Source organism: Oncorhynchus keta, chromosome 2 (assembly GCF_023373465.1).
Source record: "Oncorhynchus keta strain PuntledgeMale-10-30-2019 chromosome 2, Oket_V2, whole genome shotgun sequence".
In the NCBI taxonomy this organism is placed as follows: Eukaryota; Metazoa; Chordata; class Actinopteri; order Salmoniformes; family Salmonidae; genus Oncorhynchus; species Oncorhynchus keta.
In genome coordinates this window covers 57,914,143-57,940,317 of record NC_068422.1, presented here as the reverse complement: position 1 = coordinate 57,940,317, position 26,175 = coordinate 57,914,143, and the positions used below count along the sequence as shown (strand labels likewise).

The 26,175-nt window shown below is 43.0% G+C and overlaps 1 protein-coding gene across 3 annotated transcripts in view; it reads right to left on the bottom strand.

The window, feature by feature from the left end:
* LOC118402930 (xylosyl- and glucuronyltransferase LARGE2s) overlaps window positions 1–26,175 on the bottom strand; it is a 179,516-nt gene that overhangs the window by 26,336 nt on the left and 127,005 nt on the right. For 2 of the 3 annotated variants that reach the window (XM_035801305.2, XM_035801315.2), the window contains one exon: window positions 1,793–1,980. In XM_035801305.2, coding sequence (XP_035657198.2) covers window positions 1,793–1,892 — 100 coding nt within the window. In that variant the 5' untranslated portion in view covers window positions 1,893–1,980. Of the gene's footprint in view, window positions 1–1,792; window positions 1,981–18,670; window positions 18,868–26,175 lie in introns of those variants that run through there. The other variant, XM_035801323.2, reaches the window with a different exon arrangement.

The following is a 26,175-nucleotide window of genomic DNA, read 5'->3' as shown; positions in this document are numbered from 1 at the left end:
TCAAACCAAACTGTGCAGCAAAACATTTGATTAACGGAAAGAGTCATCTCTTATAAAACACCAAAAACTTTAATGACATTCGGTGATTGTCAAGCCAATCCTAGGTCTGGATGGAGGGATGCATTTTATGTTTGTTCGAGATTGACATCTATTTATTGTGGTGTTGAAAATGCAAACCATGACATAGAAGTGCCCAAAGTCAGTATGCATTGTTTATTGGTTGTGGGTTGCATTGGCACAGAAACCTGTTCGTTATCTTTTTTTTTTGCAAATATTTTCTGTAATTATAGAAAATCGGATTTCCCCGAGCTGATCATTTTCTGCCGCCGGTTCTGATTGTAGTGTTACTCTTCAGCTCCACTATATGCATTGTGTTGCTGTGCCATCAGCGCCACGTCAATGTGAAGTTTTACCTGCTACACAGAGTTCGTTGTTTTGAGAGAGGAGCCTTTATTCTATTTTGCCTACTGTTCCATATTCAATGATTATGCGTAAGTATAATAGCTTTGGTCCAGTTTTTCCCAAGTACTCACTAAACTGCTGCTAGTGGTTGTACTAAATGATGCCCTAATTTCACACGCTGCTTTTGAACCTAGCTAGTCAATGTAACTAGCTAGCTAGTAGTAGTAGCTCCTTGACTAAAATAACCAGTGGTGTATAGTCGTGGCCATGTGCAACTAAAATCGTCTTTATTTGTCATCATTTCAATTCACAAGATAGAATAAACGTGAGCGTCAGCCATCGAGAATTTAAACTCTGTGATTCTTGAGCTTGGACGCTGACATTGGACGTGACGCATCGTGAGCGCAACACGGGCAGTGAAGCAGCATTCATTGATTTCAAGGAAGCATTTCCTCAATGGCTGATAGCAATGCCGGACGCCCGACGGCTAAAGTGTAGCAGGGCCGTAATGAAACAGGCAATGAGAGTTCGTCTGTGGTGGTCGGTGAACCATCAACTTTCTGGCCCGTGCCACATAAGCATGCTGAAGTGGCAAAGTCGATATACAAGTTGGTAAACAAAGCGCCTCCCGGGTGTCACACTGGTTAAGGGCACTGTACTGCAGCGCCAGCTGCACCACCAGAGACTCTGGGTTCGCGCCCAGGCTCTGTCGTAACTGGCCACAACCTTGGGGCGACACACAATTGGCCTAGCGTCGTCCGGATTAGGGAGGGTTTGGCCGGTAGGTATATCTTTGTCTCATCGCGCACCAGCGACTCATGTGGCGGGCCGGGCGCAGTGCACACTAGCCAAGGTTTCCAGGTGCACGGTGTTTCCTCCGACACATTGGTGTGACTGGCTTCCGGGTTGGATGCGCGCTGTCTTAAGAAGCAGTGCGGCTTGGTTGGGTTGTAAAACCGGAGGACGCATGACTTTCAACCTTCGTCTCTCCCGAGCCCGTACGGGAGTTATAGAGATGAGACAAGATAGTAGCTATTAATAATTGGATACCACGAAATTGGGCAGAAAAAGGGGTAAACATTTTGAAAAAAGTAAACAAAGGGTTAGTTATTGTTATTTTAAGGTCGTAAACATTATTTTGAGTCTGACATTTCAAAATGGAAATTACAAACTTTAGAAGCCTTTTTAAACCTTGCATGCACTACAAGTTTGCAATCTCCATATTCCTGCAACAACAGGAGGCTCAAATTAAGATACCGTTGTTTAATGTGTTTTTAAAAGTAGCTACAGTACATGCATACATGTGTTTCCTATTCCTTTCTTATGCAGCTCAGTGGAAAAGTAGTTCCGGTCAGTCATGTAACCATGGCGACAGGCCGGTACTACTTACTCTCCAGGTTCCCAGCCAGCAGGTAGAGCCAGGTGAGCAGGATGACGGCGGTCAGAGATGCCACCAGCAGCTTCAGACGACCTCGAAACGGCATGTGCATGATGGGACGGCCGGGTGGGGGCGGGGGCGGGGGATGAGGGCTCAGGTCGGGCTCAGTCTCACATCTGCTTCCTGCTGCATCCTCTCATCTGGAGGGAGAGACGAGGAGAAAGAGAGGAGGAGGAAGAAGGTTAGCATGATGCTATCACAAAATGCTTTAGTGGCATAACAGTGCAGTTTGTATTCAAGCAAAACAGAAGTTAGGACACGAAATGCCAGGGGCACAATTAAAATATGATGTCATCTCACTCTCATAACACAAATACAAGCGCACGCATGAGTGCACAAACGTGCACGCACACACACATGTGCACGCAAGCACGCACATACACACAGTTTATTCACAGCCAGGCTCAATTGGCAATAAGTGCGGGCAGACTCTCGCTCTCTCCCTCCCTCTATCTATAAAGGCTATAAGAGTTCCAGGTCCTCTCTTTGTTTTATGATGAGCTTAATTAATCACGTTTCACTTTAATTAGATGCAGGCCTGAAGGAAACAAGATTGGATGCAGCTGCCAATTAAAGAAGAGAAGTCAAAAAATATCTGGGAGTTTATGAAAAGAAGAGTGTGTCTGGCCTGTGCTTTGTTGGTGTGAAAACTCTGATGAGAGAGCGAAGAGAGGGAGGAGAAAGTGGAATGGGTGGACGGTATAGGGGTGAGATTAAACTGAACTCCGCTCCGTGACCCAGGTTTTCATGCAGGTTGACGTTTATTGGGATGAGTCTTGTCCTGGAGGCAGAACTGAGCGATTCCTGCTAAATGAGCCAGCTGCAAAGTCAAAATTGGCTATAATTGTAAAAAATGTGCTTTTTGGTCTTAATTTAAGATTAGGGTTAGGCATTAACGTTAGCAGTGTGGTTAAGGTTTAACATCTGATTATATAACTGTACCAGCTTGTGACCACTCTGCAGAGCAGACTCCAGAACAAGATACATGATGAAAAACGCTAACCTGTGGTTATCATCTACTTGACATGTGCACACACACACCCTCAAGACTGTCAAATGAACATCCTGCCCTTCAGTGTGCAACTTTACTTAAAACAGGCGCTTAACTTGGTTGCTCGAGGTGTGTGTGTGTGTTTGCACAAGGTCCCTCATTCCAATGGATTCTCGTCACAGCGCCTACAGCTAGCAGACTCTAAAACGACAAGGACAAAGAACACTGCTGATAATGCCAGCGAGAGAGAGAGAAAAGCAACAATACCACAACATGCTGGAGAGCAACTCCGACATGTGCAGTATATTAACCAAAAGTATAATTCTATAGAAAATGCTATTAGTAACATTAATAACACAACAACCAAAGCCATAGCTGGCTCACAGTCCCGGATTTAGATGACCATCCTAGATTATGGAGACATAATTTATAGATCAGCAGGTAAGGGTGCTCTCGAGCGGCTAGATGTTATATACCAATCGGCCATCAGATTTGCCACCAATGCTCCTTATGGGACACGTCACTGCACTCTATACTCCTCTGTAAATGGGTCATCTTTGTATACCCATCGCAAGATCCAAGGGTTGATGCATATTTATAGAACCCTCTAAGGCCTCACTCCCCCCTATCTGAGATATCTACTGCAACTCTCATCCTCCACATACAACAACCCGTTCTGCCAGTCACATTCTGTTAAAGGTCCCCAAAGCACACACATCCCTGGGTCGCTCCTCCTTTCAGTTCGCTGCAGCTGTCGACTGAAACGAGCTGCAAAAAACACTCAAACTGGACCGTTTTATCTCCATCTCTTCATTCAAAGACTCAGACACTCTAACTGACAGCTGTGGCTGCTTCACGTGATGTTTTGTTGTCTCTACCTTCTTGCCTTTTGTGCTGTTGTCTCTGCCCAATAATGTTTGTACCATGTTTTGTGTTGCTACCATGTTGTGTTGCTACCATGTTGTGGTCATGTTGTGTTGCTACCATGCTGTGCTTTGATGTGTTGCTGACATGCAATGTTGTTGTCTTAGGTCTCTTTTGCCTTCAGGTAGGCCGTCATTGTAAATAAGAATTTGTTCTTAATGACTTGCCTAGTTAAATAAATAGATTTTCTTTTTTAAACAGTCAGAGTAAGTGAGGACTGTTGAGAGATGTTGTACTTTGGATAGGGAAAGAGAGCCAAGGCCTGCAGATACAGAAGAGAAAGGCGAGAGGTGTTTCAACCGAACCACCCACCTCAACGGGCCCCTCTTCAGGAGGGTTGGCCAACCCTGCCTTAATAGGATAGTTCAGCAATCCCCTCAAATCCACAGTTGATTCAACTATAACCTCAAAATACATTCACGTCAAATACCCCATACATTTCCTTGCTGTGCTTTTTGTAAGCACAGTTATTGCTCTTTGCCTGTTAAAGTACAGTAATAGTTCATGTGATCCACATAGTATTGAGGTTACGCCCTGGAGCTACAACACCTGGTCAAGGTGATATCAGGAAGGGGATTTTTTTCCCCAGAAGCCCCTGGCTGCATCAAGTGATTAATACTGCAAGATATCTGCTTTTGAATCTTTCTTATTTTCTCTCTGATCTTTCACATGTTTTTCTGTGTGTGTGTGTGTGTGTGTGTGTGTGTGTGTGTGTGTGTGTGTGTGTGTGTGTGTGTGTGTGTGCTGAAGATAAACCCATTCTGAAATGATTTACACCACAGGTGTAAATCTCTTTCTTTTTCCCTCCCTCCCAGATCATAAAACAACGTTATTAACCAGGTTCCCATGCTTTTAAAACAAGGAGTCTGTTCCGGAACAGTATAGATCACTTCTGTTACTGGCTCTGATTCTGTTCCTTGAAAAAGTTTCTTATTTTCCAGTTTTCGGCTCTGTTCCCTGAATCGGTTCCAAACCCTGGTTTAAAATCCTACCCCAAACTTTAACCCTTATCTTAACCATGTGGAATTAATGCCTAAGTTTATGGTCAAAAGTCGAATACTGCAGTCAGACCACGAGATTTGTTAGAAAAAGAATAAAAACTAAACAGAATACAACACTTCATTCATTGTCCTCGAAAGCAGAAATTCTTAATTAGTTAGGTACAAAACAGCCAAAGTTTTCTATTTCACATGATTGTAGAGCATAGTGAATGGTGCCAAGGGAAACCTGCCTGTTCCTGTATTTCTAAGCATGGCTGTCAATAAAACACGAGAAACATATAATGCAAGTAATAGTGCAATTAAGAGCTGACGCCATTGTGTAAAGGATTTTATCGGTAGCTTCCCCATTAAAAGTGAAGGGCCTTTTAGCACTGAGCTAAGCAGGAAGGGAGATCTCTCTGATTAGGGCATAATCAGTTTGGCGCTTCCTGCATCAGAGAACCATGATAACAGAGACAGTTAATCATCTACTCTCTTTCTCTATTTTGACCTCAGCCCAGGGTTCACACACACACGCGCACACACACGCTTGAGATTAGATTCTTGATTGAAAACCAGACCATCCATTCAGAGTGGATACGTTTACCCCTGTCTGTATGTCTGTGAGTGTATCTGTGGCACAGACGGATTGGGTCCCTCTGCATTTGTTTGACCTGTCTTGTCCTGTGTTTGTGTGTGTGTGTGTGTTTGATATGTGGGTTGATTCATAACCTGCAGTCCCCACAGTTATATCTGCGGGTCGGGCGGGTGGCTGTCGGGTTGAATAAAGAGAAAATAGTACAGAAAAAAAATATATATAAATGCATAATTCTTGTGCAATTTACATCTAGGCCTATAGGCTACATTGAGGTCTGGCATTAGTGCATAAATCTAAGCTTTAGGGCCGAACTTTACATCTGCCAAATAGCCTACACACCAATCCCTTCAAGCTTTTGTGAACGGGTAGAAAAAGGGAATGTCTTTCCACTGAGGCAAAAAAGTACAATGTCAGAGTTTAATTCAATAACAGAAATGCTGCAAAATGGAGAATTAAAAATAAAGAGTAGGGAGGGGCCAGAAAATGTATTTTTGGGAAATATTTGGTGAAGTGGTAAGAGAGGATGATAGCAGTGTCGGCTATGTTGTGTGTGATTTGTGTGAGGCACTATATGAATTCGACAGACACTAGGCGGAGACTTCAAATAGCCCTATGACACGTCAAGGGAACTGTAGCCTACTGTTCAGATGGGTTAAATGGAAACTGAAATCTGGATAATGACTGTAGGTCTATCACCTCTCACATAGTCTTAACATTAACTCCTGCAGAAATAAGCAATTCTTGCAGTAGATTGATACCAACAAGCTCAAGTCAGAATTAGATGTTCATCTACGTGCTTCTACACCTGCATTGCTCGCTGTTTGGGGTTTTAGGCTGGGTTTCTGTACAGCACTTTGAGATATCAGCTGATGTACGAAGGGCTATATAAATACATTTGATTTGATTTGATTTATGTTTCTCAAACATCAAATTTCGAAGTCTTTAAGTGTTTAGGTATTAACTCAGAATTTTTAAAGGTAAGGCATTACCTCCGAATGGTTAAGGTAAAGGATTAAGGTTTGGGATAGGCTAAAAACAAAAATCGGCAAAAAAAAACGTTCTATTGCTGGATTCAAACATGCAACCTTGGGCACCAGAGGCAGATGCTTACGCCCATCCCACTCCACAACACCCGAGCAAAACCGAAACCTACTTGAAGTTACAGCGCTCACTGTTGCCCCTAGTGGACGGTTTACACGTCATCGCCAGACATCCTCAGACATGGATGGACGTCAAATACTGACTTGTATCACGGGTGACCTGGCTGACTGATACACCAAATGTAAAAAAAAAAAAAACTATAATAAAAAAATAATTATTGCATTTTCTCCCCGGTCCCTAAACGTCTTTGCTCCATGAAAGAAGCAGAGATGACAGAGAACAATGTTGTGATGTCAACTACACTGTAAAAGTAGAAAGTCTCAAAACACCATGATTGTGTAATGAAATCATGACAACTAAACTGAGATCTGGTGTTTGAACAGTGTTTGAATGATAACCCAATGCAAGTGTTTTAATGCACAGAATGTTTGAGGAATATACGGTAATGGAGTCTGTTCAGGCGTGTGTCGGGGGAGATGACCGAGAGACGCAGCACACACACACACACACACACACACACACACCTTTCTCTCTTCTGCATTTCTCTCAGAGCAGGGTAAGAAACACAATTATCACCCCGCTCAATAATCTGTGCTCACATGATGGTTCACACACTTCACAGTAACAGCAGGAAGTTTTCACATGAAACATGAAACTGCAGTTTAGACAATAAGACTCTGCTTGCTCATATCACATCTGCTGCAGCTCTGACTGCTATCATAATAGTGTGTGTGTTTGTTTATGTGTTTGTTTGTTTGTGTGTGTGTGTGTGTGTGTGTGTGTGTGTGTGTGTGTGTGTGTGTGTGAGAAAGAAACAGAGAGAAACAGAGAGAGATGGAGAGAGGCAAATCAAATCACAGTGTATTGGTCGCGTACACAGATTTGCAAATGATGTTATTGCATGTTCAGCGAAATGCTTGTGTTTCTAGCTCCAACAGTGCAGTAATACCTAGCAATAATAATACAACATTTATAAAACACACACATAATCCAGAAAAATTCAGAAATTAAGAATTATTAGTACGAGCAATATAACTATATATACATATATATACATATAATACATATGGTGCATTCGGAGGATATTCACACCACCTGACTTTTTCCACATTTTGTTACATTACTGCCTTATTCTAAAATGGATTTAATAAAACATTTTCCTCATCAACCTACACACAATACCGCATAAAACAGGTTTTTAGAAATGTTTGCAAAGTTAATAATGATACAAAACAGAATCATCATCCTATCATCAGTGATCATCATCCTACAACTTGAGTGGAGTCCACCTGTGGTACATTCGATTGATTGGGCATGATTTTGGAAGGCACACACCTGTATGTATAAGGTCCGACAGTTTACTGTGCAGGTTGGAGCAAAAACCTAGCCATGAGGTCGAAGGAATTGTCCGCAGAGCTCTGAGACAGTATTGTGTCATGGCACAGATCTGGGGAAAGGTACCAACAAATGTCTGCAGCATTGAAGGTCCCCAAGAGCACAGATTTGCGATGTCAACTACACTGTAAAAGTAAAAAGCCTCAAAAACAACATGATTGTGTTATGAAACCATGAAAACTAAGCTGAGATCTGGTGTTTGGAGGTTGTTTGAATGTAAACCCAATGCAAGTGTTTTAATGCACAGAATGTGTTTTTAAACAGAAATGAAGTACTCTGAAACACCCAAAGTGGTTCTTCAACCTTAATATTGTTGTTTTGAAGAGAGTATTGTGAAAACACTGAGGGTTTTAGTACACATAAAAGACAGCATTCTCATACAATCAATGGTTTATAGCCTAAATATTGATTGATGACAAGGGCCGATGGAGAATATTTAATGTGGAATTACACCTTTCTTTTTTCAATGCTTTTTTAAGACAGATTAGAAACAGGAGGGCAGTAAAATGGTACATTTTGTTGGAATTTGACACACTCAACCACACAGTCACACTGCAAGAAATGATTCTGGGGTTAATTGAAATGAACTCAAACGTGAAAAATGAATGCAAGTCGTGTAGTGCCTGTGGCCTAGCAATAACGCACACGGCTGAAACATGTCACCCCTCTCTATCCACCGAAGACGGGGCTTAAATTCCCCGCTCCAACCCTTCAGTCTGTTTCTCCCACCTATCTGTATCCCCTCTGTCATTTCATGACTGTTTCAATAGTGTCAAAATACAAGTTATTTCTATGATTTATTCATTTCATTCTACAAAAATAATCAAAGAATAAATTCAACTAAATATATTCCTCAAAATGTAAGTAACTTTCATGAGGAAAATGTTGTGATCGAACTCATTGGAAGTCCTTGGTTTTAATCACCTTGCATTTTATATCCTGCCATGTGACTCTGATGTTAAAGGATTGTGCATAATGCAACATTTTTAGACTTTATCATTCTTTCACACAATGTTGTATACACGTTTGACGAAAGAAAAGTCTATTTTTATATGAGTAATAAGCTCGTTGTGCCATGAGGTGTAATGGATCATGATGAATAGATATCAAAACCATCAGGCAAATTGATGTTGAATGAAGACAGCACCCATTCAAGCCTTCATGATTGTCAATGGAAGAGGGCAAGTGCAGAGTCCCACAGTTTTGCTGTTCAACCAGTTTGTGTTGATGGTTTGAACACTGAGCTTGACAATGCCTGCCAAAATGTTATACAATGTCAAATGATCAAATACATAAAACAATGTTAAACATTAAGACACTTCAGAAAAAGGGATCTAATTATGCCTTAGAATGGATTCAAATCATAATGGTATTTCGGAGCTTTAGAGTGAGGAAACGACACCAAAAGAGAAGGTACCTAACTCGAAAACACCAAAATAGTGTTTTCAATCATTTCTTTTTAGTGCTCCCAGTCTCTGGCAAGGTGCTACACACAACACTTAAGTGGCATTACAACACACCATGTTATGTTTCAAAACATCTCAGGATAATGTTTTTCAATACTCCACCAAAGTTAAAGTTTCATCTCCCTCAAGTTGGTGGCAGCTCAGTCGCCACTAGTTTTGGTGTTACAAAGCACTTCTTAAAATGTATTTTTACCCCCTTTTCATGATATCCAATTGTTAGTCGTTACTATCTTGTCTCATCGCTACAACTCCCGTACGGGCTTGAGAGAGACGACCATCGAAGGCCATGCGTCCGCCGAAACACAACCCAACCAGGCCGCACTGCTTCTTAACACATCCAACCCGGAAGCCAGCCGCACCAATGTTACGGAGGAAACACCGTGCCCCTGGCGACCTGGTTAGCGTGCACTGCACCCGGTCCGCCACAGGAGTCACTAGTGCGCGATGAGACAAGGATATCCCTACCGGCCAAACCCTCCCTAACCCGGACGACGCTAGGCCAATTGTGAGTCGCCCCCATGGATCTCCCGGTCGCAGCTGGCTGCGACAGAACCTGGGCTCAAACCCAGAGTCTCTGGTGACACAGCTAGCACTGCAATGCAGTGCTAGAGGCGTCATTAAGGACTAGTGTTCCATCCCGGACTGTATCACAACTGGCTGTGATTGGGAGTCCCATAGGGCGGCGCACAATTGACCTAGTGTCATTTGGGGAGGGTTTGGCCAAGGGGGGCTTTACAAGTAGACTGTCATTGTACATTTGTTCTTAACTGACTTGCCTAGTTAAATATATATACATCTTTTTTTAAATAAACATTCTGGTGAGCAAAAGTTTATTTGGTCTTCAAGGGCAACATATACTGACAGAAGGGAAGCTGCATGTATCTAATTACAGACAAGTTGACTAACAAATGGCCTACCAAAATGTCAGAAATTATAAGCAGAAACATATTTAAATTAGGCAAAAAACGATTCTGCACCCCCTGTCAAAAAATCATTGCTCCTTCTCTGACTGTAGCCTACAGCGCATTTTCTATATTTATTAGCAATTTCGGGTGGGTGTGTGAATGTTTGTATTAGCGTTTGGTTGGCTAACTGTGTGTCATCATGTATTGTTGTTGCAGCCTCCCTAGATCACTTCTGTTCACTTCAAATCAGGTCAAATCAGGCTTTATGTCACTTGGGGCAATATACAGTAATGGAGTCTGTTCAGGCGTGTGTCGGGGGAGATGACAGAGAGACGCAGCACACACACACACCTTTTTCTCTTCTGCATTGTTCTCAGAGCAGGGTAAGAAACACAATTATCACCCCGTTCAATAGTCTGTGCTCATATGATGGTTCACACACTTCGCAGTAACAGCAGGGAGTTTTCACATGAAACATGAAACTGCAATTTAGACAGTTAGACTCTGCTGCTCATATCACATCTGCTGCAGCTCTGACTGCTATCTTTGCTTTTGTGGGTGTGCGAGTGTGAGTAGTGGCGGATTTACGTAGAGGCGATGTGGGCATCTTGCCGGGGGTGGCACGGGGCACCCGCACCATAAAACTCGTAAAGGTGACCTTTGCGCAATCAAATTTCGAATCGCTCGTTTGCACGTCACGTCAATGATATCATGTCACCGTGTGGAACTGTGGGTCAATTAGCCTTGTCGGAGTGGGCGCCCTGATTGTAGTTTGTGAGCTAGGCAGGCTACTTACTGCCAGGGAAGGTGTCCCACTCAGAAGTACGAGATGGGGCAGGTTGACCTCAGGTCTCCCCACTGTAAAGGTTTTCTTCTGTGGACGAAGGATCGGACCAAAGCGCAGCGTGGTTAGAGTTCAACATCTTTAATAAAGACCGTAAACGTGAACACTACAAAATACCAAAACAACAAATGTGAAAAACCGAAAGAGTCCTATCTGGTGCATAGACGCAAAGACAGAAGACAGGAAACAACCACCCACAAAACCCAACACAAAACAGGCTACCTAAATATGGTTCCCAATCAGAGACAATGACTAACACCTGCCACTGATTGAGAACCATATCAGGGCAAACATAGAGAAGGGAAAACTAGACACACAACATAGAATGCCCACTCAGCTCACGTCCTGACCAACACTAAAACAAAGAAAACACAAAAGAACTAGGGTCAGAACGTGACACCCACTGGAATCCCGAGGTAGGGGGGGGGATCTATCAAATAGAGGTGCGCCAACGTTATTTATTTATCTGACCAGGTAAGCTGACTGAGTACACATTCTCATTCACAGCAGCGACCTGGGGATGTAATTAGTAAAATCGGTCACACTACGACATAATACCAAATGAACCACAATTCATTCATAATACTTTGAATATACAGTTTCACGGACAAATTGTTGTTATTTTTTTCTGTTTTATTTTGTGTGAAATCGTTAAGAATAATATTAATAAACCAGTCTGCACACCACCAAGGTGAATTGGTTTAGTCTTGACTCTTGGTTGACAGTGTCGGGGGATGGGTAATGAACTGATGCTTGAGTGCCAAATCAACACAAATTTGTTTCTATTTGTCTTTGTTATTTCGTTTTGATGTTTATGAGGAACTGGGAGACTAGTCAGGGAAAGATGAATGGAGGAAAGTACAGAGACATCCTTGTTGAAAACCTGCTCCAGAGCGCTCAGGACCTCAGACTCCATCAGCACAATGACCGTAAGCACACAGCCAAGATAATGCAGGAGTGGCTTCGGGACAAGTCTCTGAATGTCCTTGAGCGCCCCAGCCAAAGCTGGGACTTGGACTCGATCAAACATCTCTGTTAAGACCTGAAAATAGCTTTGCAGCGACTCTCCTCGCCCACCCTGACAGAGCTTGAGAGGATCAGCAGAGAAGAATGGGAGAAACTCCCCAAATACAGGTGTGCCAAGCTTGTAACGTCATACACAAGACAACTCTATGCTGTAATTAGAGGTCGACCGATTCATCTGAATGATGACGATTTATTTTTTAAATGTTTTTTTACACCTTTATTTATCTAGGCAAGTCAGTTAACAACACATTATTATTTTCAATGAAGGAGTAGGAACGGTGGGTTAACTGCCTTGTTCAGGGGCAGAATGACAGATTTTTACCTTGTCAGCTTGGGGTTTCAATCTTGCAACCTTACAGTTAACTAGTCCAACGCTCTAACCACCTGCCTCTCATTGCACTCCACGAGGAGCCTGCCTGTTACGCGAATGCAGTAAGCCAAGGTAAGTTGCTAGCTAGCATTAAACTTATCTTATAAAAAACAATCAATCAATCACTCATAATCACTAGTTAATTACACATGGTTGATGATATTACTAGTTTATCTAGTGTGTAATTGATATGGTCCGTATTCACGGTTCCGTATTTCACTGAAAGAATAAACGTCTTGTTTTCGAGATGATAGTTTCTGGATTCGACCATATTAATGACCTAAGGCCGTATTTCTGTGTGTTATTATGTTATAATTAAGTCTATGATTTGATAGAGCAATCTGACTGAGCGATGGTAGGCACTAGCAGGACCGTAAGCATTCATTCAAACAGCACATTTGTGCGTTTTGACAGCAGCTCTTTGCTGTGCTTCAAGCATTGCACTGTTTATGACTTCAAGCCAATTAACTCCCGAGATTAGGCTGGTGTAACCAATGTGAAATGGCTAGCTAGTTAGCGGGGTGCACGCTAATAGCGTTTCAAATGTCACTTGGAGTAGTTATTCCCCTTCCTCTGCATGGGTAACGCTGCTTCGAGGGTGGCTGTAATCGATGTGTTCCTGGTACGAGCCCAGGTAGGGGCGAGGAGAGGGACGGAAGCTATACTGTTACACTGGCAATACTAAAGTTCCTATAAGAACATCCAATAGTCAAAGGTATATGAAATACAAATGGTATAGAGAGAAATAGTCCTACAATTCCTATAATAACTACAACCTAAAACTTCTTACCTGGGAATATTGAAGACTCATGTTAAAAGGAACCACCAGCTTTTATATGTTCTCATGTTCTGAGCAAGGAACTTACATGGCACATATTGCACTTTTACTTTGTTCTCCAACACTTTGTTTTTGCATTATTTAAACCAAATTGAACATGTTTCATTATTTATTTGAGGCTAAATTGATTTTATTGATGTATTATATTAAGTTAAAATAAGTGTTCATTCAGTATTGTAACTGTCATTACTACAAAAAAAATAAAGAAAATGGCCGATTAATCGGTATCAGCTTTTTTTGGGTCCTCCAATAATCTGTATCGGCATTGAAAAATCATAATCGGTCGACCTCTAGCTGTAATCACCGCCAAAGGTGCTTCAACAAAGTACTGAGTAAAGGGTCTTCTGTAAATGTGATATTTCAGTTTTAGATTTTTAAGACATTTGCAAAAATTTATAAAAACCTGTTTTGCTTTATCATTCTGGGGTATTTTGTGTAGATTGATGAGGAGGAAAAAAACAATTTAATCCATTTTAGAATTAGGCTGTAACGTAGCAAAATGTGGAAAAGGTCAAGCGGTCTGAATACTTTCCGAAGGCACTCTATAAGGAAGATTGACATAGAGAAAGAGAGTGAGAAAGAATGGCAGAAAGACAGAGAGAGCTCTAAAGTTCACTGCAGTAGCTTTGCCATTAGGATCGTGGAATAGTTCTAGGGGGACTGTGAAGTTGTTAACTCTACTCGGCTCTGTTATCAACAGCCACACACACACACACACACACACACACGCACGCACGCACGCACGCACGCACGCACGCAAATATTCAGCGTTACATGGTCTGTTGGTCATTTGAACCCGAGCTAATATGTGTCATCTCGTCTAGCCACCCTCTAAAATCAGCCTTTATCAGTCTGTGTCTCAAAGTCCCTTATTTTTCTAATTTTCCCCTCCATTCCCATCTCGCCCTCAGTCCTATTTCAGAGCACTTCTACTGTTCTGGTAATGGAAATATTAACACTTCTACAGTGCCAATCCAAGTTGATAGCTCACAGCCTCAACAATACACAAACAATGGGTTTGATTATCAGTGGGAGATATTAAAGGTAAACTGCAAAACCCAGCTTCATATGATGCAATATGCATCATACAGGCCAGATTTCCGATACTTTGGAAAGTGATAAATCTTGAAAACTTGATGGCTGACATGCAAAACATTTTTGGGATTATATCAATAACGGACTAATGAAACAAATACCAAAAGGCAGTGTTTGGGTGAAGTTTTCCTTTAAAGTTGCAACCACTTTACAGTCTTTACACACTTGTCTTGTGGTAATTAAAGCACACGAGCGCACACGCACACGGCCATTCAAAAGTTTGGGGTTACTTAGAAATGTCCTTGTTTTTGAAAGAAAAGCACATTTTTTGGTCGATTAAATTAACATAGAATTGTCTCCCGCAAAACACCAATCTCAATGTCAACAGGAAAGAGGTGACTCCGGATTGCTGGCCTTCTGGGCAAACTTGCTAAGGAAAAAACACATCTCAGACTGGCCAATAAAAATAAAAGATTAATGTGGGCAAAAGAACACAGACACTGGACAGAGGAACTCAGCCTAGAAGGCCAGCATCCCGGAGCCACCTCTTCACTGTTGAGGTTGAGACTGGTGTTTTGCGGGTACAATTTAATTAAGCTACCAGTTGAGGACTTGTGAGGTGTCTGTTTCTCAAACCAGACACTCTAATGTACTTGTTCTCTTGCTCAGTTGTGCACTGGGGCCTCCCGCTCGTCTCTCTATTCTGGTTCGGGCCAGTTTGCGCTGTTCTGTGAAGGAGTAATACACAGCTTTGTACGAGATCTTCAGTTTCTTGGCAATTTCTCGCATGGAATAGCCTTCATTTCTCAGAACAAGAATAGACTGACGAGTTTCAGAATAAATGTCTTTGTTTCTGGCTATTTGAGCCTGTAATCGAACCCACAAATGCTGATGCTTCAGATACTCAACTAGTCTAAAGAAGGCCAGTTTTATTGCTTCTTTAATTAACACATCTTTCAGCTGTGCTAACATAATGGCAAAAGGGTTTTCTAATTATCAATCAGCCTTTTGAAATGATAAACTTGGATTAGCTAACACAACGTGCCATTGGAACACATGTGTGATCGCTTCTGATAATGTGCCTCTGTACGCCTGTGTAGATACTCCATTAAAAATCAGCCATTTCCAGCTACAATAGTCATTTACAACATTAACAATGACCAATTTGATGTTATTTTAATGGACAAAAATGTGTTTTTCTTTCAAACACAAGGACATTTCAAAGTGTCCCCACACTTTTGAACGGTAGTGTGAATAGAAAGCACATAGTAGTACTAGAAACACATTGCATGGAACCGGAAGGTTGCAAGTTCAAACCCCCGAGCTGACAAGGTACAAATCTGTCCTTCTGCCCATGAACAGGCAGTTAACCCACCATTCCTAGGCCATCATTGAAAATAAGAATTTGTTCTTAACTGCCTAGTTAAATAAAGGTTAAAAAAATAAATTTAAAAAATAATGAGGGAGTTACATGCTTGAGGGTAGCATTCCTGGGAGACAGAGATACATCTATAGAGGACTCTAGTCTAGGAATTCTAGGTGGGAATGGTTTTCAGGTTACTGGGGCCAGAAGGAGAGTGAGATGTTCTGCAGCCTGCAGAAACATGAGAGAGAGAGAGCAAGAAGCAAAATAAAGGATTCTGGACAAATATCCATGATCGATGACTCATTACCTATCTGTTAGCTATCCCTTATCTATCATAGATCATCGGCATCGATCACAGAGGCCCAGAAAATAAAAATCAGAATATGGTTTGAAAAATGTAAAGAAACTCTTCTCCTAATGGGAAAAAAGGTGATTCGGCAGTGTGTAAGGTTTGGCTTTCTCTGAACTGTGTGAAAATCTGTTAATCTTCACGCATGAATGCAAGGACTCTCTCACATACACACACACACACACTCCACACAGCAAGAGAGTGTGTGTGACCAATCAGAGCCATAGTAAAAAAGAAAAGCAAATCCTGGTTAAGATCATTAAATTCTAGTTTGAATAAAAGGTCAATGTCATAATCATATAATGTTTGTTTACAATATGGAGGATTGTTTGCTGAGCTAAACCCCAGCTGTCACAGGGACACAGGGGAAGGAGAACGCTTCCAGACAAACTAAACACCTTCTTTGCCCGCTTTGAGGATAATACAGTGCCACCGTCGCGGCTCGCTAACAAAGACTGCGCTCTTTCCTTCTCAGTGGCTGACGTGAGTAAAATTTTTATAAATGTTAACCCTCGCAAGGCTGCTGGCCCAGACAGCATCCCTAGCCGCGTCCTCAGAGCATGCGCAGACCAGCTGACTGGTGTGTTTACAGACATATTTGATCGCTCCCTATCCCAGTCTGTTGTCCCCACATGCTTCATTGTTCCTTGTTCCATTGTACCCAAGAAGGCAAAGAAAACTGAACTAAATGACTACCGCCCCGTAGCATTCACTTCTGTCATCATGAAGTGCTTTGAGAGGCTAATCAAGGATCATATCACCGCCACCTTACCGGCCACCCTAGACACACTTCAGTTTGCATACCTCCCCAACAGGTCCACAGATGACGCAATTGCCATCGCACTGCACACAGCCCTATCCCATCTGAATAATATTTATGTAAGAATGCTGTTCATTGACTACAGCTCAGCATTCAACACCATCGTACCTTCCAAGCTCATCATCAAGCCGGAGGCCCTGGGTCTCAACCCCTCCCTGTGCAAATGGGTCCTGGACAGTCTGACAGGCCGCCCCCAGATGGTGAAGGTAGGAAACATCATCTCCACTTTGCTGAATTGTCCACTCACACAGGCAGTGTGGTGAAGACTGTGCAACAGCACCTCTTCAACCTCAGGAGGCTGAAGACATTTGGCTCGTCACCCAAAACCCTGCCAAACTTTAACAGATGCACAATCGAGAGCATCCTCTCGGGCTGTATCACAGCCTGGTACGGCAACTGCTCCGCCCTCAAACGCAAGGCTCTCCAGAGGGTGGTTCGTTCTTCACAATGCATCACCGGGGGCAAACTACCTTCCCTCCATGACACCTACAGCGCCCGATGTCACAGGAAGGCCAAAAAGATCATCAAGGGCAACAACCACCCGAGCAACTGCCTGTTCACCCCGCTATATCATCCAGAAGGCGAGGTCAGTACAGGTCAAAGCTGGGACCGAGAGATTGAGAAACAGCTTCTATCTCAAGGTCATCAGACTGCTGAACAGCAGTCATTAACTCAGAGAGGCTGCTGCCTGCATTGAGACCCAATCACTGGACACTTTAATAAATGGGTCACTAGTCACTTTAAACAATGCCACTCTAAATAATGGCACTTTAATAATGTCTACATATCTTACATTACTCATATCACATGTATATACCATCTACTGCATCGTGCCTATGCCGCTCAGCCATATACTTATATGAACATATTCTCATTCACCCCTTTAGATTTGTGTGTATTAGGTAGTTGTTGGGAAATTGTTAGATTACTTGTTCGATTAGTGTGTATTAGGTAGTTGTTGGGAATTTTTAGATCACTTATCAGATATTACTGCACTGTTGGAACGAGAAGCGCAAGCTTTTCGCTACACTCGCATTAATAATAAACATCTGCAAACCATGTGTATGAGACCAAAAACATTTGATTTGAGAAACACTAAAGCTGAAGGTTACGCGAGATCACAGACTAACTAATCTCACCTCAGTTTACAATCAATAATTGACCTGGTTATGCATAAACACGTACGGACGCCGACACACTAATACTAATACACAGGCACACACACGTCCTCCTCAGCCCCCCGTAGAGAGTGACGCTACAACAGATTAAGTTGAGTATCCTTCAATGGCCTGCAGAAATAACAACAACTGCAGAGATTGTTACCTCGTCCCATCTGCCCTACTTTGTTGTTCTAACATACTGTCGCCTCCGACGGCTCACTCTGGATGACTCAGTAACAACATAAAACAAAGACAGAACACATAAGAGGACACACACACACGGTATAGAGAAGGACATCCAAGATAGTAAACATAGCACACCAAGGGCAAATTCTTGGGGAAAACTTTTAGGAGATAGTACCTGGAAAATAATTGCGAGAAAAGATATTAGAAAAAGGTAGAGATGCAGGACACAAACATTCTGTAGGTAGACGACAACAGAGAGAGATACTGTAGGAAGAGAGGGACAGAAGTAAAAGAAGGGTACAGAAGGGCTACAATGACAGCACAAATGCTCTATTCACTCAAGGGGGAACGGAAGGAGACAACAGAGGAGTGCTGCTCACCTCTCACTCCTGTTCACACAGGAATACACACACACACACACACCTCTCTTTCCGTCCCTCTCTCACACACACACTCTTGTTCTGTCTCTCTCTCACCTTTCCATCTGTGAGACGTGCTTGTAGCTCTGACAAGAACATTGACAGCTGACGGTGAAAACAAAGCTGGCATACACACCGAGTGGACAAACACAGACCCACACAGTCGATAGTGAAAAGCCGCTGTGACCTTTGCACATTCTTTCGACCGGCGTGTTTGTGTAAGCTCCAATCGTTTCCTCTCTGTGTGTCAAGTGTCTACCAAGCGTGTAGCTGCAAGTCCACGTTGTTGTGGACAGCCACGCTTTCAATAAGTCTCTCTCTCAGAGAAAGGGGCGAGAGAAGCTGGAAGGAGAACAAGAGAAAGGGGGAGTGGTTTCACCGTGCACACGGTTAACCCTCTGTGACAAAAGAGAGGAGTTGGTTGGAGCTCAGGAATGCAAGACCCTCTCTCATTGTCTAACCTGATTCCAAAGAGTGGATGATTAACAGTGTGTGTGTGTGTGTGTGTGTGTGTGTGTGTGTGTGTGTGTGTGTGTGTGTGTGTGTGTGTGTGTGTGTGTGTGTGTGTGTGTGTGTGTGTGTGTGTGTGTGTGTGTGTGTGTGTGTGTGTGTGTGAATTTCTTCAATTCACATTTTATGCTTCCTGTAGGGTGTGGATAATTCAAATTAGAATGTATTGTTTGAATTAAATTACATTCAGACATTCCGAATTTCATTGGATAAAACCTCATTTCAGCCAGTGTTTATTCCACAAGTTACCACCAGCTAAAGCTATGAAGTTGAAATGCCTATTTACTCTGTTCCATCTCACTGAGCAATCCACTATCTCATCAGCCCAGCCACGCAATTTATAAACTTGATCTCTGCTATAAAAAGCATCTAGACATTATCTCCCATTTCTTTTAGACTAGCGTTTGGTTTTCAACAGCAGAGATTTGTATAAACCTCGCGGTCTGTCTCTCTGACATTTGCAACATTGTTTCAATATTCAAATTCGATCTCCAGCTGTTCCATAGCAATGAACATTTTGGGATGAGACAGACAGACAGGTAGACAGCTTTTCTCAGATGGCATCATTTTTATGGATATATACTAAGTATCCTGCATTATTAGCTCGACTTCGTCTCGGGCCTAACAACACCTGTGCCAATATATCCTCCAAACACCGGCTTCTCTGGCATTATCACTTAAGTAGGGAACGTGTGTGCGCTTACGTACGTATGTGCATGTGTGTGAGTTCATGCAACAGGGGAGTACAGCTCTCTAATTAAAGTAGACACAATGCTGTTTTTGCTGAACAGAGAGCTAGTTGGAGCCTGCGTCTGGCCTGCTATCTAAATTAAGCTGTGATGATGTGTGTGTGTGTGTACAAGGTCTACGTGTGTGTGTGTGTGTGTGTGTGTGTGTGTGTGTGTGTGTGTGTGTGTGTGTGTGTGTGTGTGTGTGTGTGTGTGTGTGTGTGTGTGTGTGTGTGTGTGTGTGTGTGTGTGTGTGTGTGTGTGTGTGTGTGTGTGTGTGTGTGTGTGTGTGTGTGTGTGTGTGTGTGTGTGTGTGTGTGTGTGTGTGTGTGTGTGTGTGTGTGTGTGTGAAAATAAAAGTTATATCCTGAAATTCAATCTCAGTCCCTAGAGCACCAGTTTCCCATCGAGCCTCCAAGCGAAACCAAGACAGTCCGATTCCAGTAGAAACAACACAAACAACTGGGAGCAGCGCTCGCCGTTCTATACAAATAACAAAAAGAAAACACGCTGATGAAACGGACAGTGATTCATACAGTAATTCTACAGCCACCAGTTTTAAGGTTTCGCATTGCTAATGGACCTTTAGGTCAGTTGAACTGGTTTCACTGCTTTCTTCTCGTCTCCAGTGCTCATACTCCCCTGGTTGCTTTGGGTAGAAGTTACCCATAGGCACAGTTATAAATCTAGGATCAGCTTACCTTCCGCCATTCCTGACCTTAACCATTAGAGGAGAGGCAGCAAGGAACTGACCTTAGATCAGTGTCCAGGGATGTTGGCTCAGGATCCGGTGGCTGTCAAACCAGATGACTAATGCAGGTTAACACCTCTGCTTATCTCCTAATTATGAGGTTAAAGGTCTGGCTGGGCCTTGGCCAGTAAACCTAAAGTCCCCCCACCACAACACCCATACAGGGGGTCCGACATAAACGGGGGGGAGTGGCCAGGGTTCAGGGTTGGGTTTCCCCACCAGCATAAAATGTGTGGGAAGGGGAAGAGAGAGAAGAGAGATGACATGGTTTAGGTTTCCCTGGCTCCCACGTATGTTCCACATAAATTGGTGGGTAGGAAATAGTGAGGAGGGGGGTGGGGCTGTATTTGCCCTCCCAAGAACATTCGGGAACGCCTCCATGCTTCCTATGAGAAACACAGTTTCTCAGTGCAACTTGTCTGCTCTACCTTCAAAAGGAGGCGTGGCCGGGAAGACTGCTTCTGTGTTCAAAGCGCAGGATAAACAAACAGCGAGACAGCTAATCTCTTCTCCATAGGAGTTGCAGACACTAGGTTGATCTGATCACTGCCTTTCTCCCCCGCGGAGACAACTAATGGGTTGGCTCTCAGCACCACCGAGCAAGACAGATAACTGCTACAAAACACACACGCATATAGACAGACACTCAATCGCGGATGTGCACACACACACACAACAATTTGCCCTGGCATATTAGCCACACCTGCCCACATCACTGTGCGCGCACCTGCCCCCATGTTACTTACACATAACATAGGCAGCACACTAGTACGGCGTTTTTCAAAATGTGAAACATCGTCCTCCTCCTGTTTTAAGACAAATACAACACTTAGAAACCACAACTCACCACGACAACTGTGCCTCTGTTGCCTCCCTTCTGTGCAGTCTGTCTCTGTATCTTCTCTGCTGTCACTGTCAGTCTGTCACGACTTCACATAGAGCCAACATATTAAGGAACTGGCAGTACATCGGACTCTCTCTGGTTACTTCCTACCTCCACCGCACTCACCTCTGACCTGTCTCCGCTAAGCCTCCTTTCCCACAGCACTGGTACCAGAAGACCAGGGGATCATGCTTGGCCCAGCAACATCCTAGTCGTGAATGAATAGACTCATATACCAGATAAAGAAGAATAATGACAGAATAAATGCTTAACAGATGACCATTGGCTCATAATACCTTATAAAAGCCTAACTACTATCCTAAGGGTTAATTACTATTACACTATAATTTCGAGCCAAAACATACAACTGGCAGTACATCAGTCCATGTCTCTGCTTTTTATTCGTGCCTCCACTGCACTTGACTGCTGCAGCAGCAGCTGAGCTGTCTGTGCTTCTAGGTCTAGCATGCTCTTTCCATGGCATAGACTGACCAGGTGAATGCTATGATCCCTTATTGATGTCACTTGTTAAATCTACTTCAAATCAGTAAAGATGAAGGATTTTTAAGCCTGGAGACTATTTTTATTTTACCTTTATTTTACTAGGCAAGTCAGTTATGAACAAACTCTTATTTTCAATGACAGCCTAGGAACAGTGGGAACAGTGGGTTAACTGCCTGGTCAGGGGCAGAATGACAGATTTGTACCTTGTCAGCTCAGGGATTTGAACTTGCAACCTTTCGGTTACTAGTCCAACGCTCTAACCAATAGGCTACCCTGCCACCCCAATTGAGATGGATTGTGTGCCATTCAGAGGGTGAATATATCTTAGTAACCTCAAAGCTCATCACTAAGCTGAGGACCCTGGGACTAAACATCTCACTCTGCAACTGGATCCTGGATATCATGACGGGCTGCCCCCAGGTGGAAAGGATAGGTAACACATTACCACGCTGATCCTCAATACAGGGGCCACCTCAGGGGTGTGTCCTCAGTCCCCTCTTGTACTCCCTGTTCACCCATGACTACATGGCCAGGCATGACACCAACACCATTATTAAGCTTGCCGACGACACAACAGTGATAGGCCTGATCACGACAACGATGAGACCAGAGACCTGGCCGTGTGGTGCAGGATAACAACCTCTCCCTCAACGCGATCAAGACAAAGGAGATGATTGTGGCCTGCAGCAAAAGGAGAACTGAGCACGCACCAAGTTCCTTGGTGTCCACATCACCAACAATCTAACATGGTCCAAACACACCAAGACACATGTGAAGAGGGTACGACAAAGCCTATTCCCCCTCATGGGGACTGACAAGATTTGTCATGGGTCCTCAAATCATCAAAAAGTTCTACAGCTGCACCATCGAGAGCATCACTGCCTGGTTTGGCAACTGCTGGGCCTCCGACTGCAAGGCATGACAGAGGGTAGTGCGTACGGCCCAGTACATCGCTGAGACCAAGCTTCCTGCAATCTAGGACCTCGATACCAGGCAGTGTCAAATTCCCAAAGACTCCAGCCACCCTAGTCATAGACTGTTCTCTCTGCTACCGCACAGCAAGCAAGCAAAATCTGTCTTCTAACAAAATCATCTGTAGCGTCTGAACGGTTTAGCCTACAAACTATTATGGGACTCTTACGAACACGATGCGTCTTGGCACTCGTCTGAAGTCGGCACAGCCGATCTGCCAACTTCTGTCTGTAACGTCCAAACAGCTTGGGCTACACACTAATTTGACTCCTCTGTGAAAAGTTGAGACTCTCTAGGATGACCACAGGCCTCACAAGACTCATCTGAAGGTCCCCCAGGATCCGTTGAAAATAAAAACAATTGAGGTACAGTATCTATGGAGACGGTTTAGTGCCAAAACATAAGGGGATGAACACATGTCCAAAATATAACAAATGTTTCCTGATCTTTCTTATTTATTCCAGACATAAGACAGACACCTCAGAACAAACTTCCTTGTCATCTGTTGGTCCATGTCGTGAATCTGTTATTCAATCCGATAGTATGGGCTAATAGTAGTAAGGCCCCCAACAATGTTTCATCAAATTATTTAAGCATTTTTGGGCTTAGACAGGGCGTAGACTCTTAAGGGTTCATTAAGTGATAACGCCCGAGAAGCCGGTGTATAAAGGATACATTGGCACCGGTCTTGTCTCAGGCCGGCAAAACCGTGCCAATATATCCCCCAAACACCGGCTTCAGGGGCATTATCACTTTCATACAACGGGTTACCAACATATTCAAATAATGATTGACATATTTTCATTAAATACATTATTTTGATTAATTTATTCATTCTATTTCATCCTTCCACATGTCCCGACACAAATCTAGGGTTGCTACCCAAGCTGGCTGTTCTATCGGTTCGGTTGCCAGAGACGCGACCTAGTCGTTCATTCTAAATGTGCCATTGCCAAATTGGCTGGCCACGTTCTTATCCCCGTCAATCAGTGCAGACAGAATAACAAAAGTAGCTGAATTTGTTGAATCGATTTTCTAGTGGCATTTATTTGGATACATCCATAACAATGAGCAAATGAGGCGCGATTTCGCCTGGCATAGAGAATGTGCTCTCTCGTCAGGACACTGCTGTTCAGAGGAGCTAGCCAACAACACAGCTAACACAACATCTTCAAACGTAAGCTGGAAAGACGACATACTAGCTGCATTTATTTTGTACATATCCATAATCTTGCTGCCAGCTGATTCATGATTTCGACTGGCTGAGAAACGCTGCCTGCCTCACTCTCTCTCGTCCCGACTCCCAACCCCTACACGTTCATTACTATGCGACAGTTGGAGATCGAATTCAAATTTTAATATTGAACCAATGTTGCAAATGTCGGAGAGAGACAGCAAGGTTTACACAAATCTCCACTGTTGAAGACGAAATGCTCGTCTAAAAGAGATATTTTAAAGTCAAATATTTATCCGGTGGTAATTTGTGGAATAGGTTGAGTGCGCTGGAGTGCACTTTTAATCAGGATTAGACCCAAACATTGTATAATTAAGCAATAATGCATGGGTGGGCGGGAGGGTTGGTATATGGCCGATATGTGGTATATGGCCAACATACCACAGCTAAGGACTGTTCTTAAGCACGACGCCTGGTGGAGGTTGCCAAGATATTGCAGAGCTGTCATCATGGCAAAGGGTGGCTACTTTTAAATATATTTTGATTTGTGTGACACTTTTTTGCTTACTATATGATTCCATATGTGTTATTTCTTAGTTTTCAATTCTTCACTATTACTCTACAATGTAGAAAATAGTAAAAATAAAGGTAAACTCTTGAATGAGTAGGTGTGTCCAAACTTTTGACTAGTACTGTATATATTACACAATAGCGTTCAAAAGTTTGGGGTCACTGAGAAATGTCCTTGTTTTTGAAAGAAAATCAAACAATTTTGTCCATTAAAATAACATCAAATGAATCAGAAATAGAGTGTAGACATTCTTAATCTTCTAAATGGCTATTGAAGCTGGAAACTGCAGTTTTTTTATGAATCTCCGTAGGTGTACAGAGGCCCATTTTCAGCAACCGTCACTCCTGAGTTCCAATGGCACATTGTGTTAGCTAATACAAGTTTATCATTTTATAAGGCTGATTGATAATCAGAAAACCCTTTTGCAATTATGTTAGCACAGTTGACTAGTTGAGTATCTGGAGCGTCACCATTGGTGGGTTTGATTACAATCTCAAAATGGCCAGAAACAAAGGCCTTTCTTCTGTAACTCGTCAGTCTATTCTTGTTCTGAGAAATGAAGGCTATTCCATGCGAGAAATTACCAAGAAACTGAAGATCTCGTACAACGCTGTGTACTACTCCCTTTACAGAACAGCGCAAATTGGTTCTAACCAGAATAGAATGAGGAGTGGGAGGACCTGGTACACAACTGAGCAAGAAGACAAGTACATTAGAATGTCTAGTTTGAGAAACAGTCGCCTCACAAGTCCTCAACTGGTAGCTTCATTAAATAGTACCCGCAAAACTCCAGTCTCAACGTTAACTTCTTCGAGATAGGGGGCGCTCTTTTAATTTTTGGATAAAAAACATTCCCGTTTTAAACAAGATATTTTGTCATGAAAAGATGCTTGACTATGCATGTAAGAAAAAACTCTGACGTTTCCAAAACTGCAAAGATATTATCTGTGAGTGCCCCAGAACTAATGCTACAGGCGAAACCAAGATGAAATTTCATACAGGAAATAGTCCAGATTTTGAATGCCCTGTGTTCCAATGTCTCCTTATATGGCTGTGAATGCGCCAGGAATGAGCCTGCACTTTCTGTCGTTTTCCCAAGGTGTCTGCAGCATTGCGACTTATTTGTAGGCATATCATTGGAAGATTGACTATAAGAGACTACATTTACCAGGTGTCCGCCTGGTGTCCACGTTCCATTTTCTTCAGAGGAGAAACCAAACTGCCACGAATGATTTATCATCGATGGATATGTGAAAAACACCTTGAGGATTGATTCTGAACAACGTTTTCCATGTTTTCCGAATCCCACCGTACCTTCTCCGCTGTGCAATCTGGTTTCCGAGCCGGTCACGGGTGCACCTCAGCCACACTCAAGGTACTAAATGATATCATAACCGCCATCGATAAAAGACAGTACTGTGCAGCCGTCTTCATCGACCTCGCCAAGGCTTTCGACTCTGTCAATCACC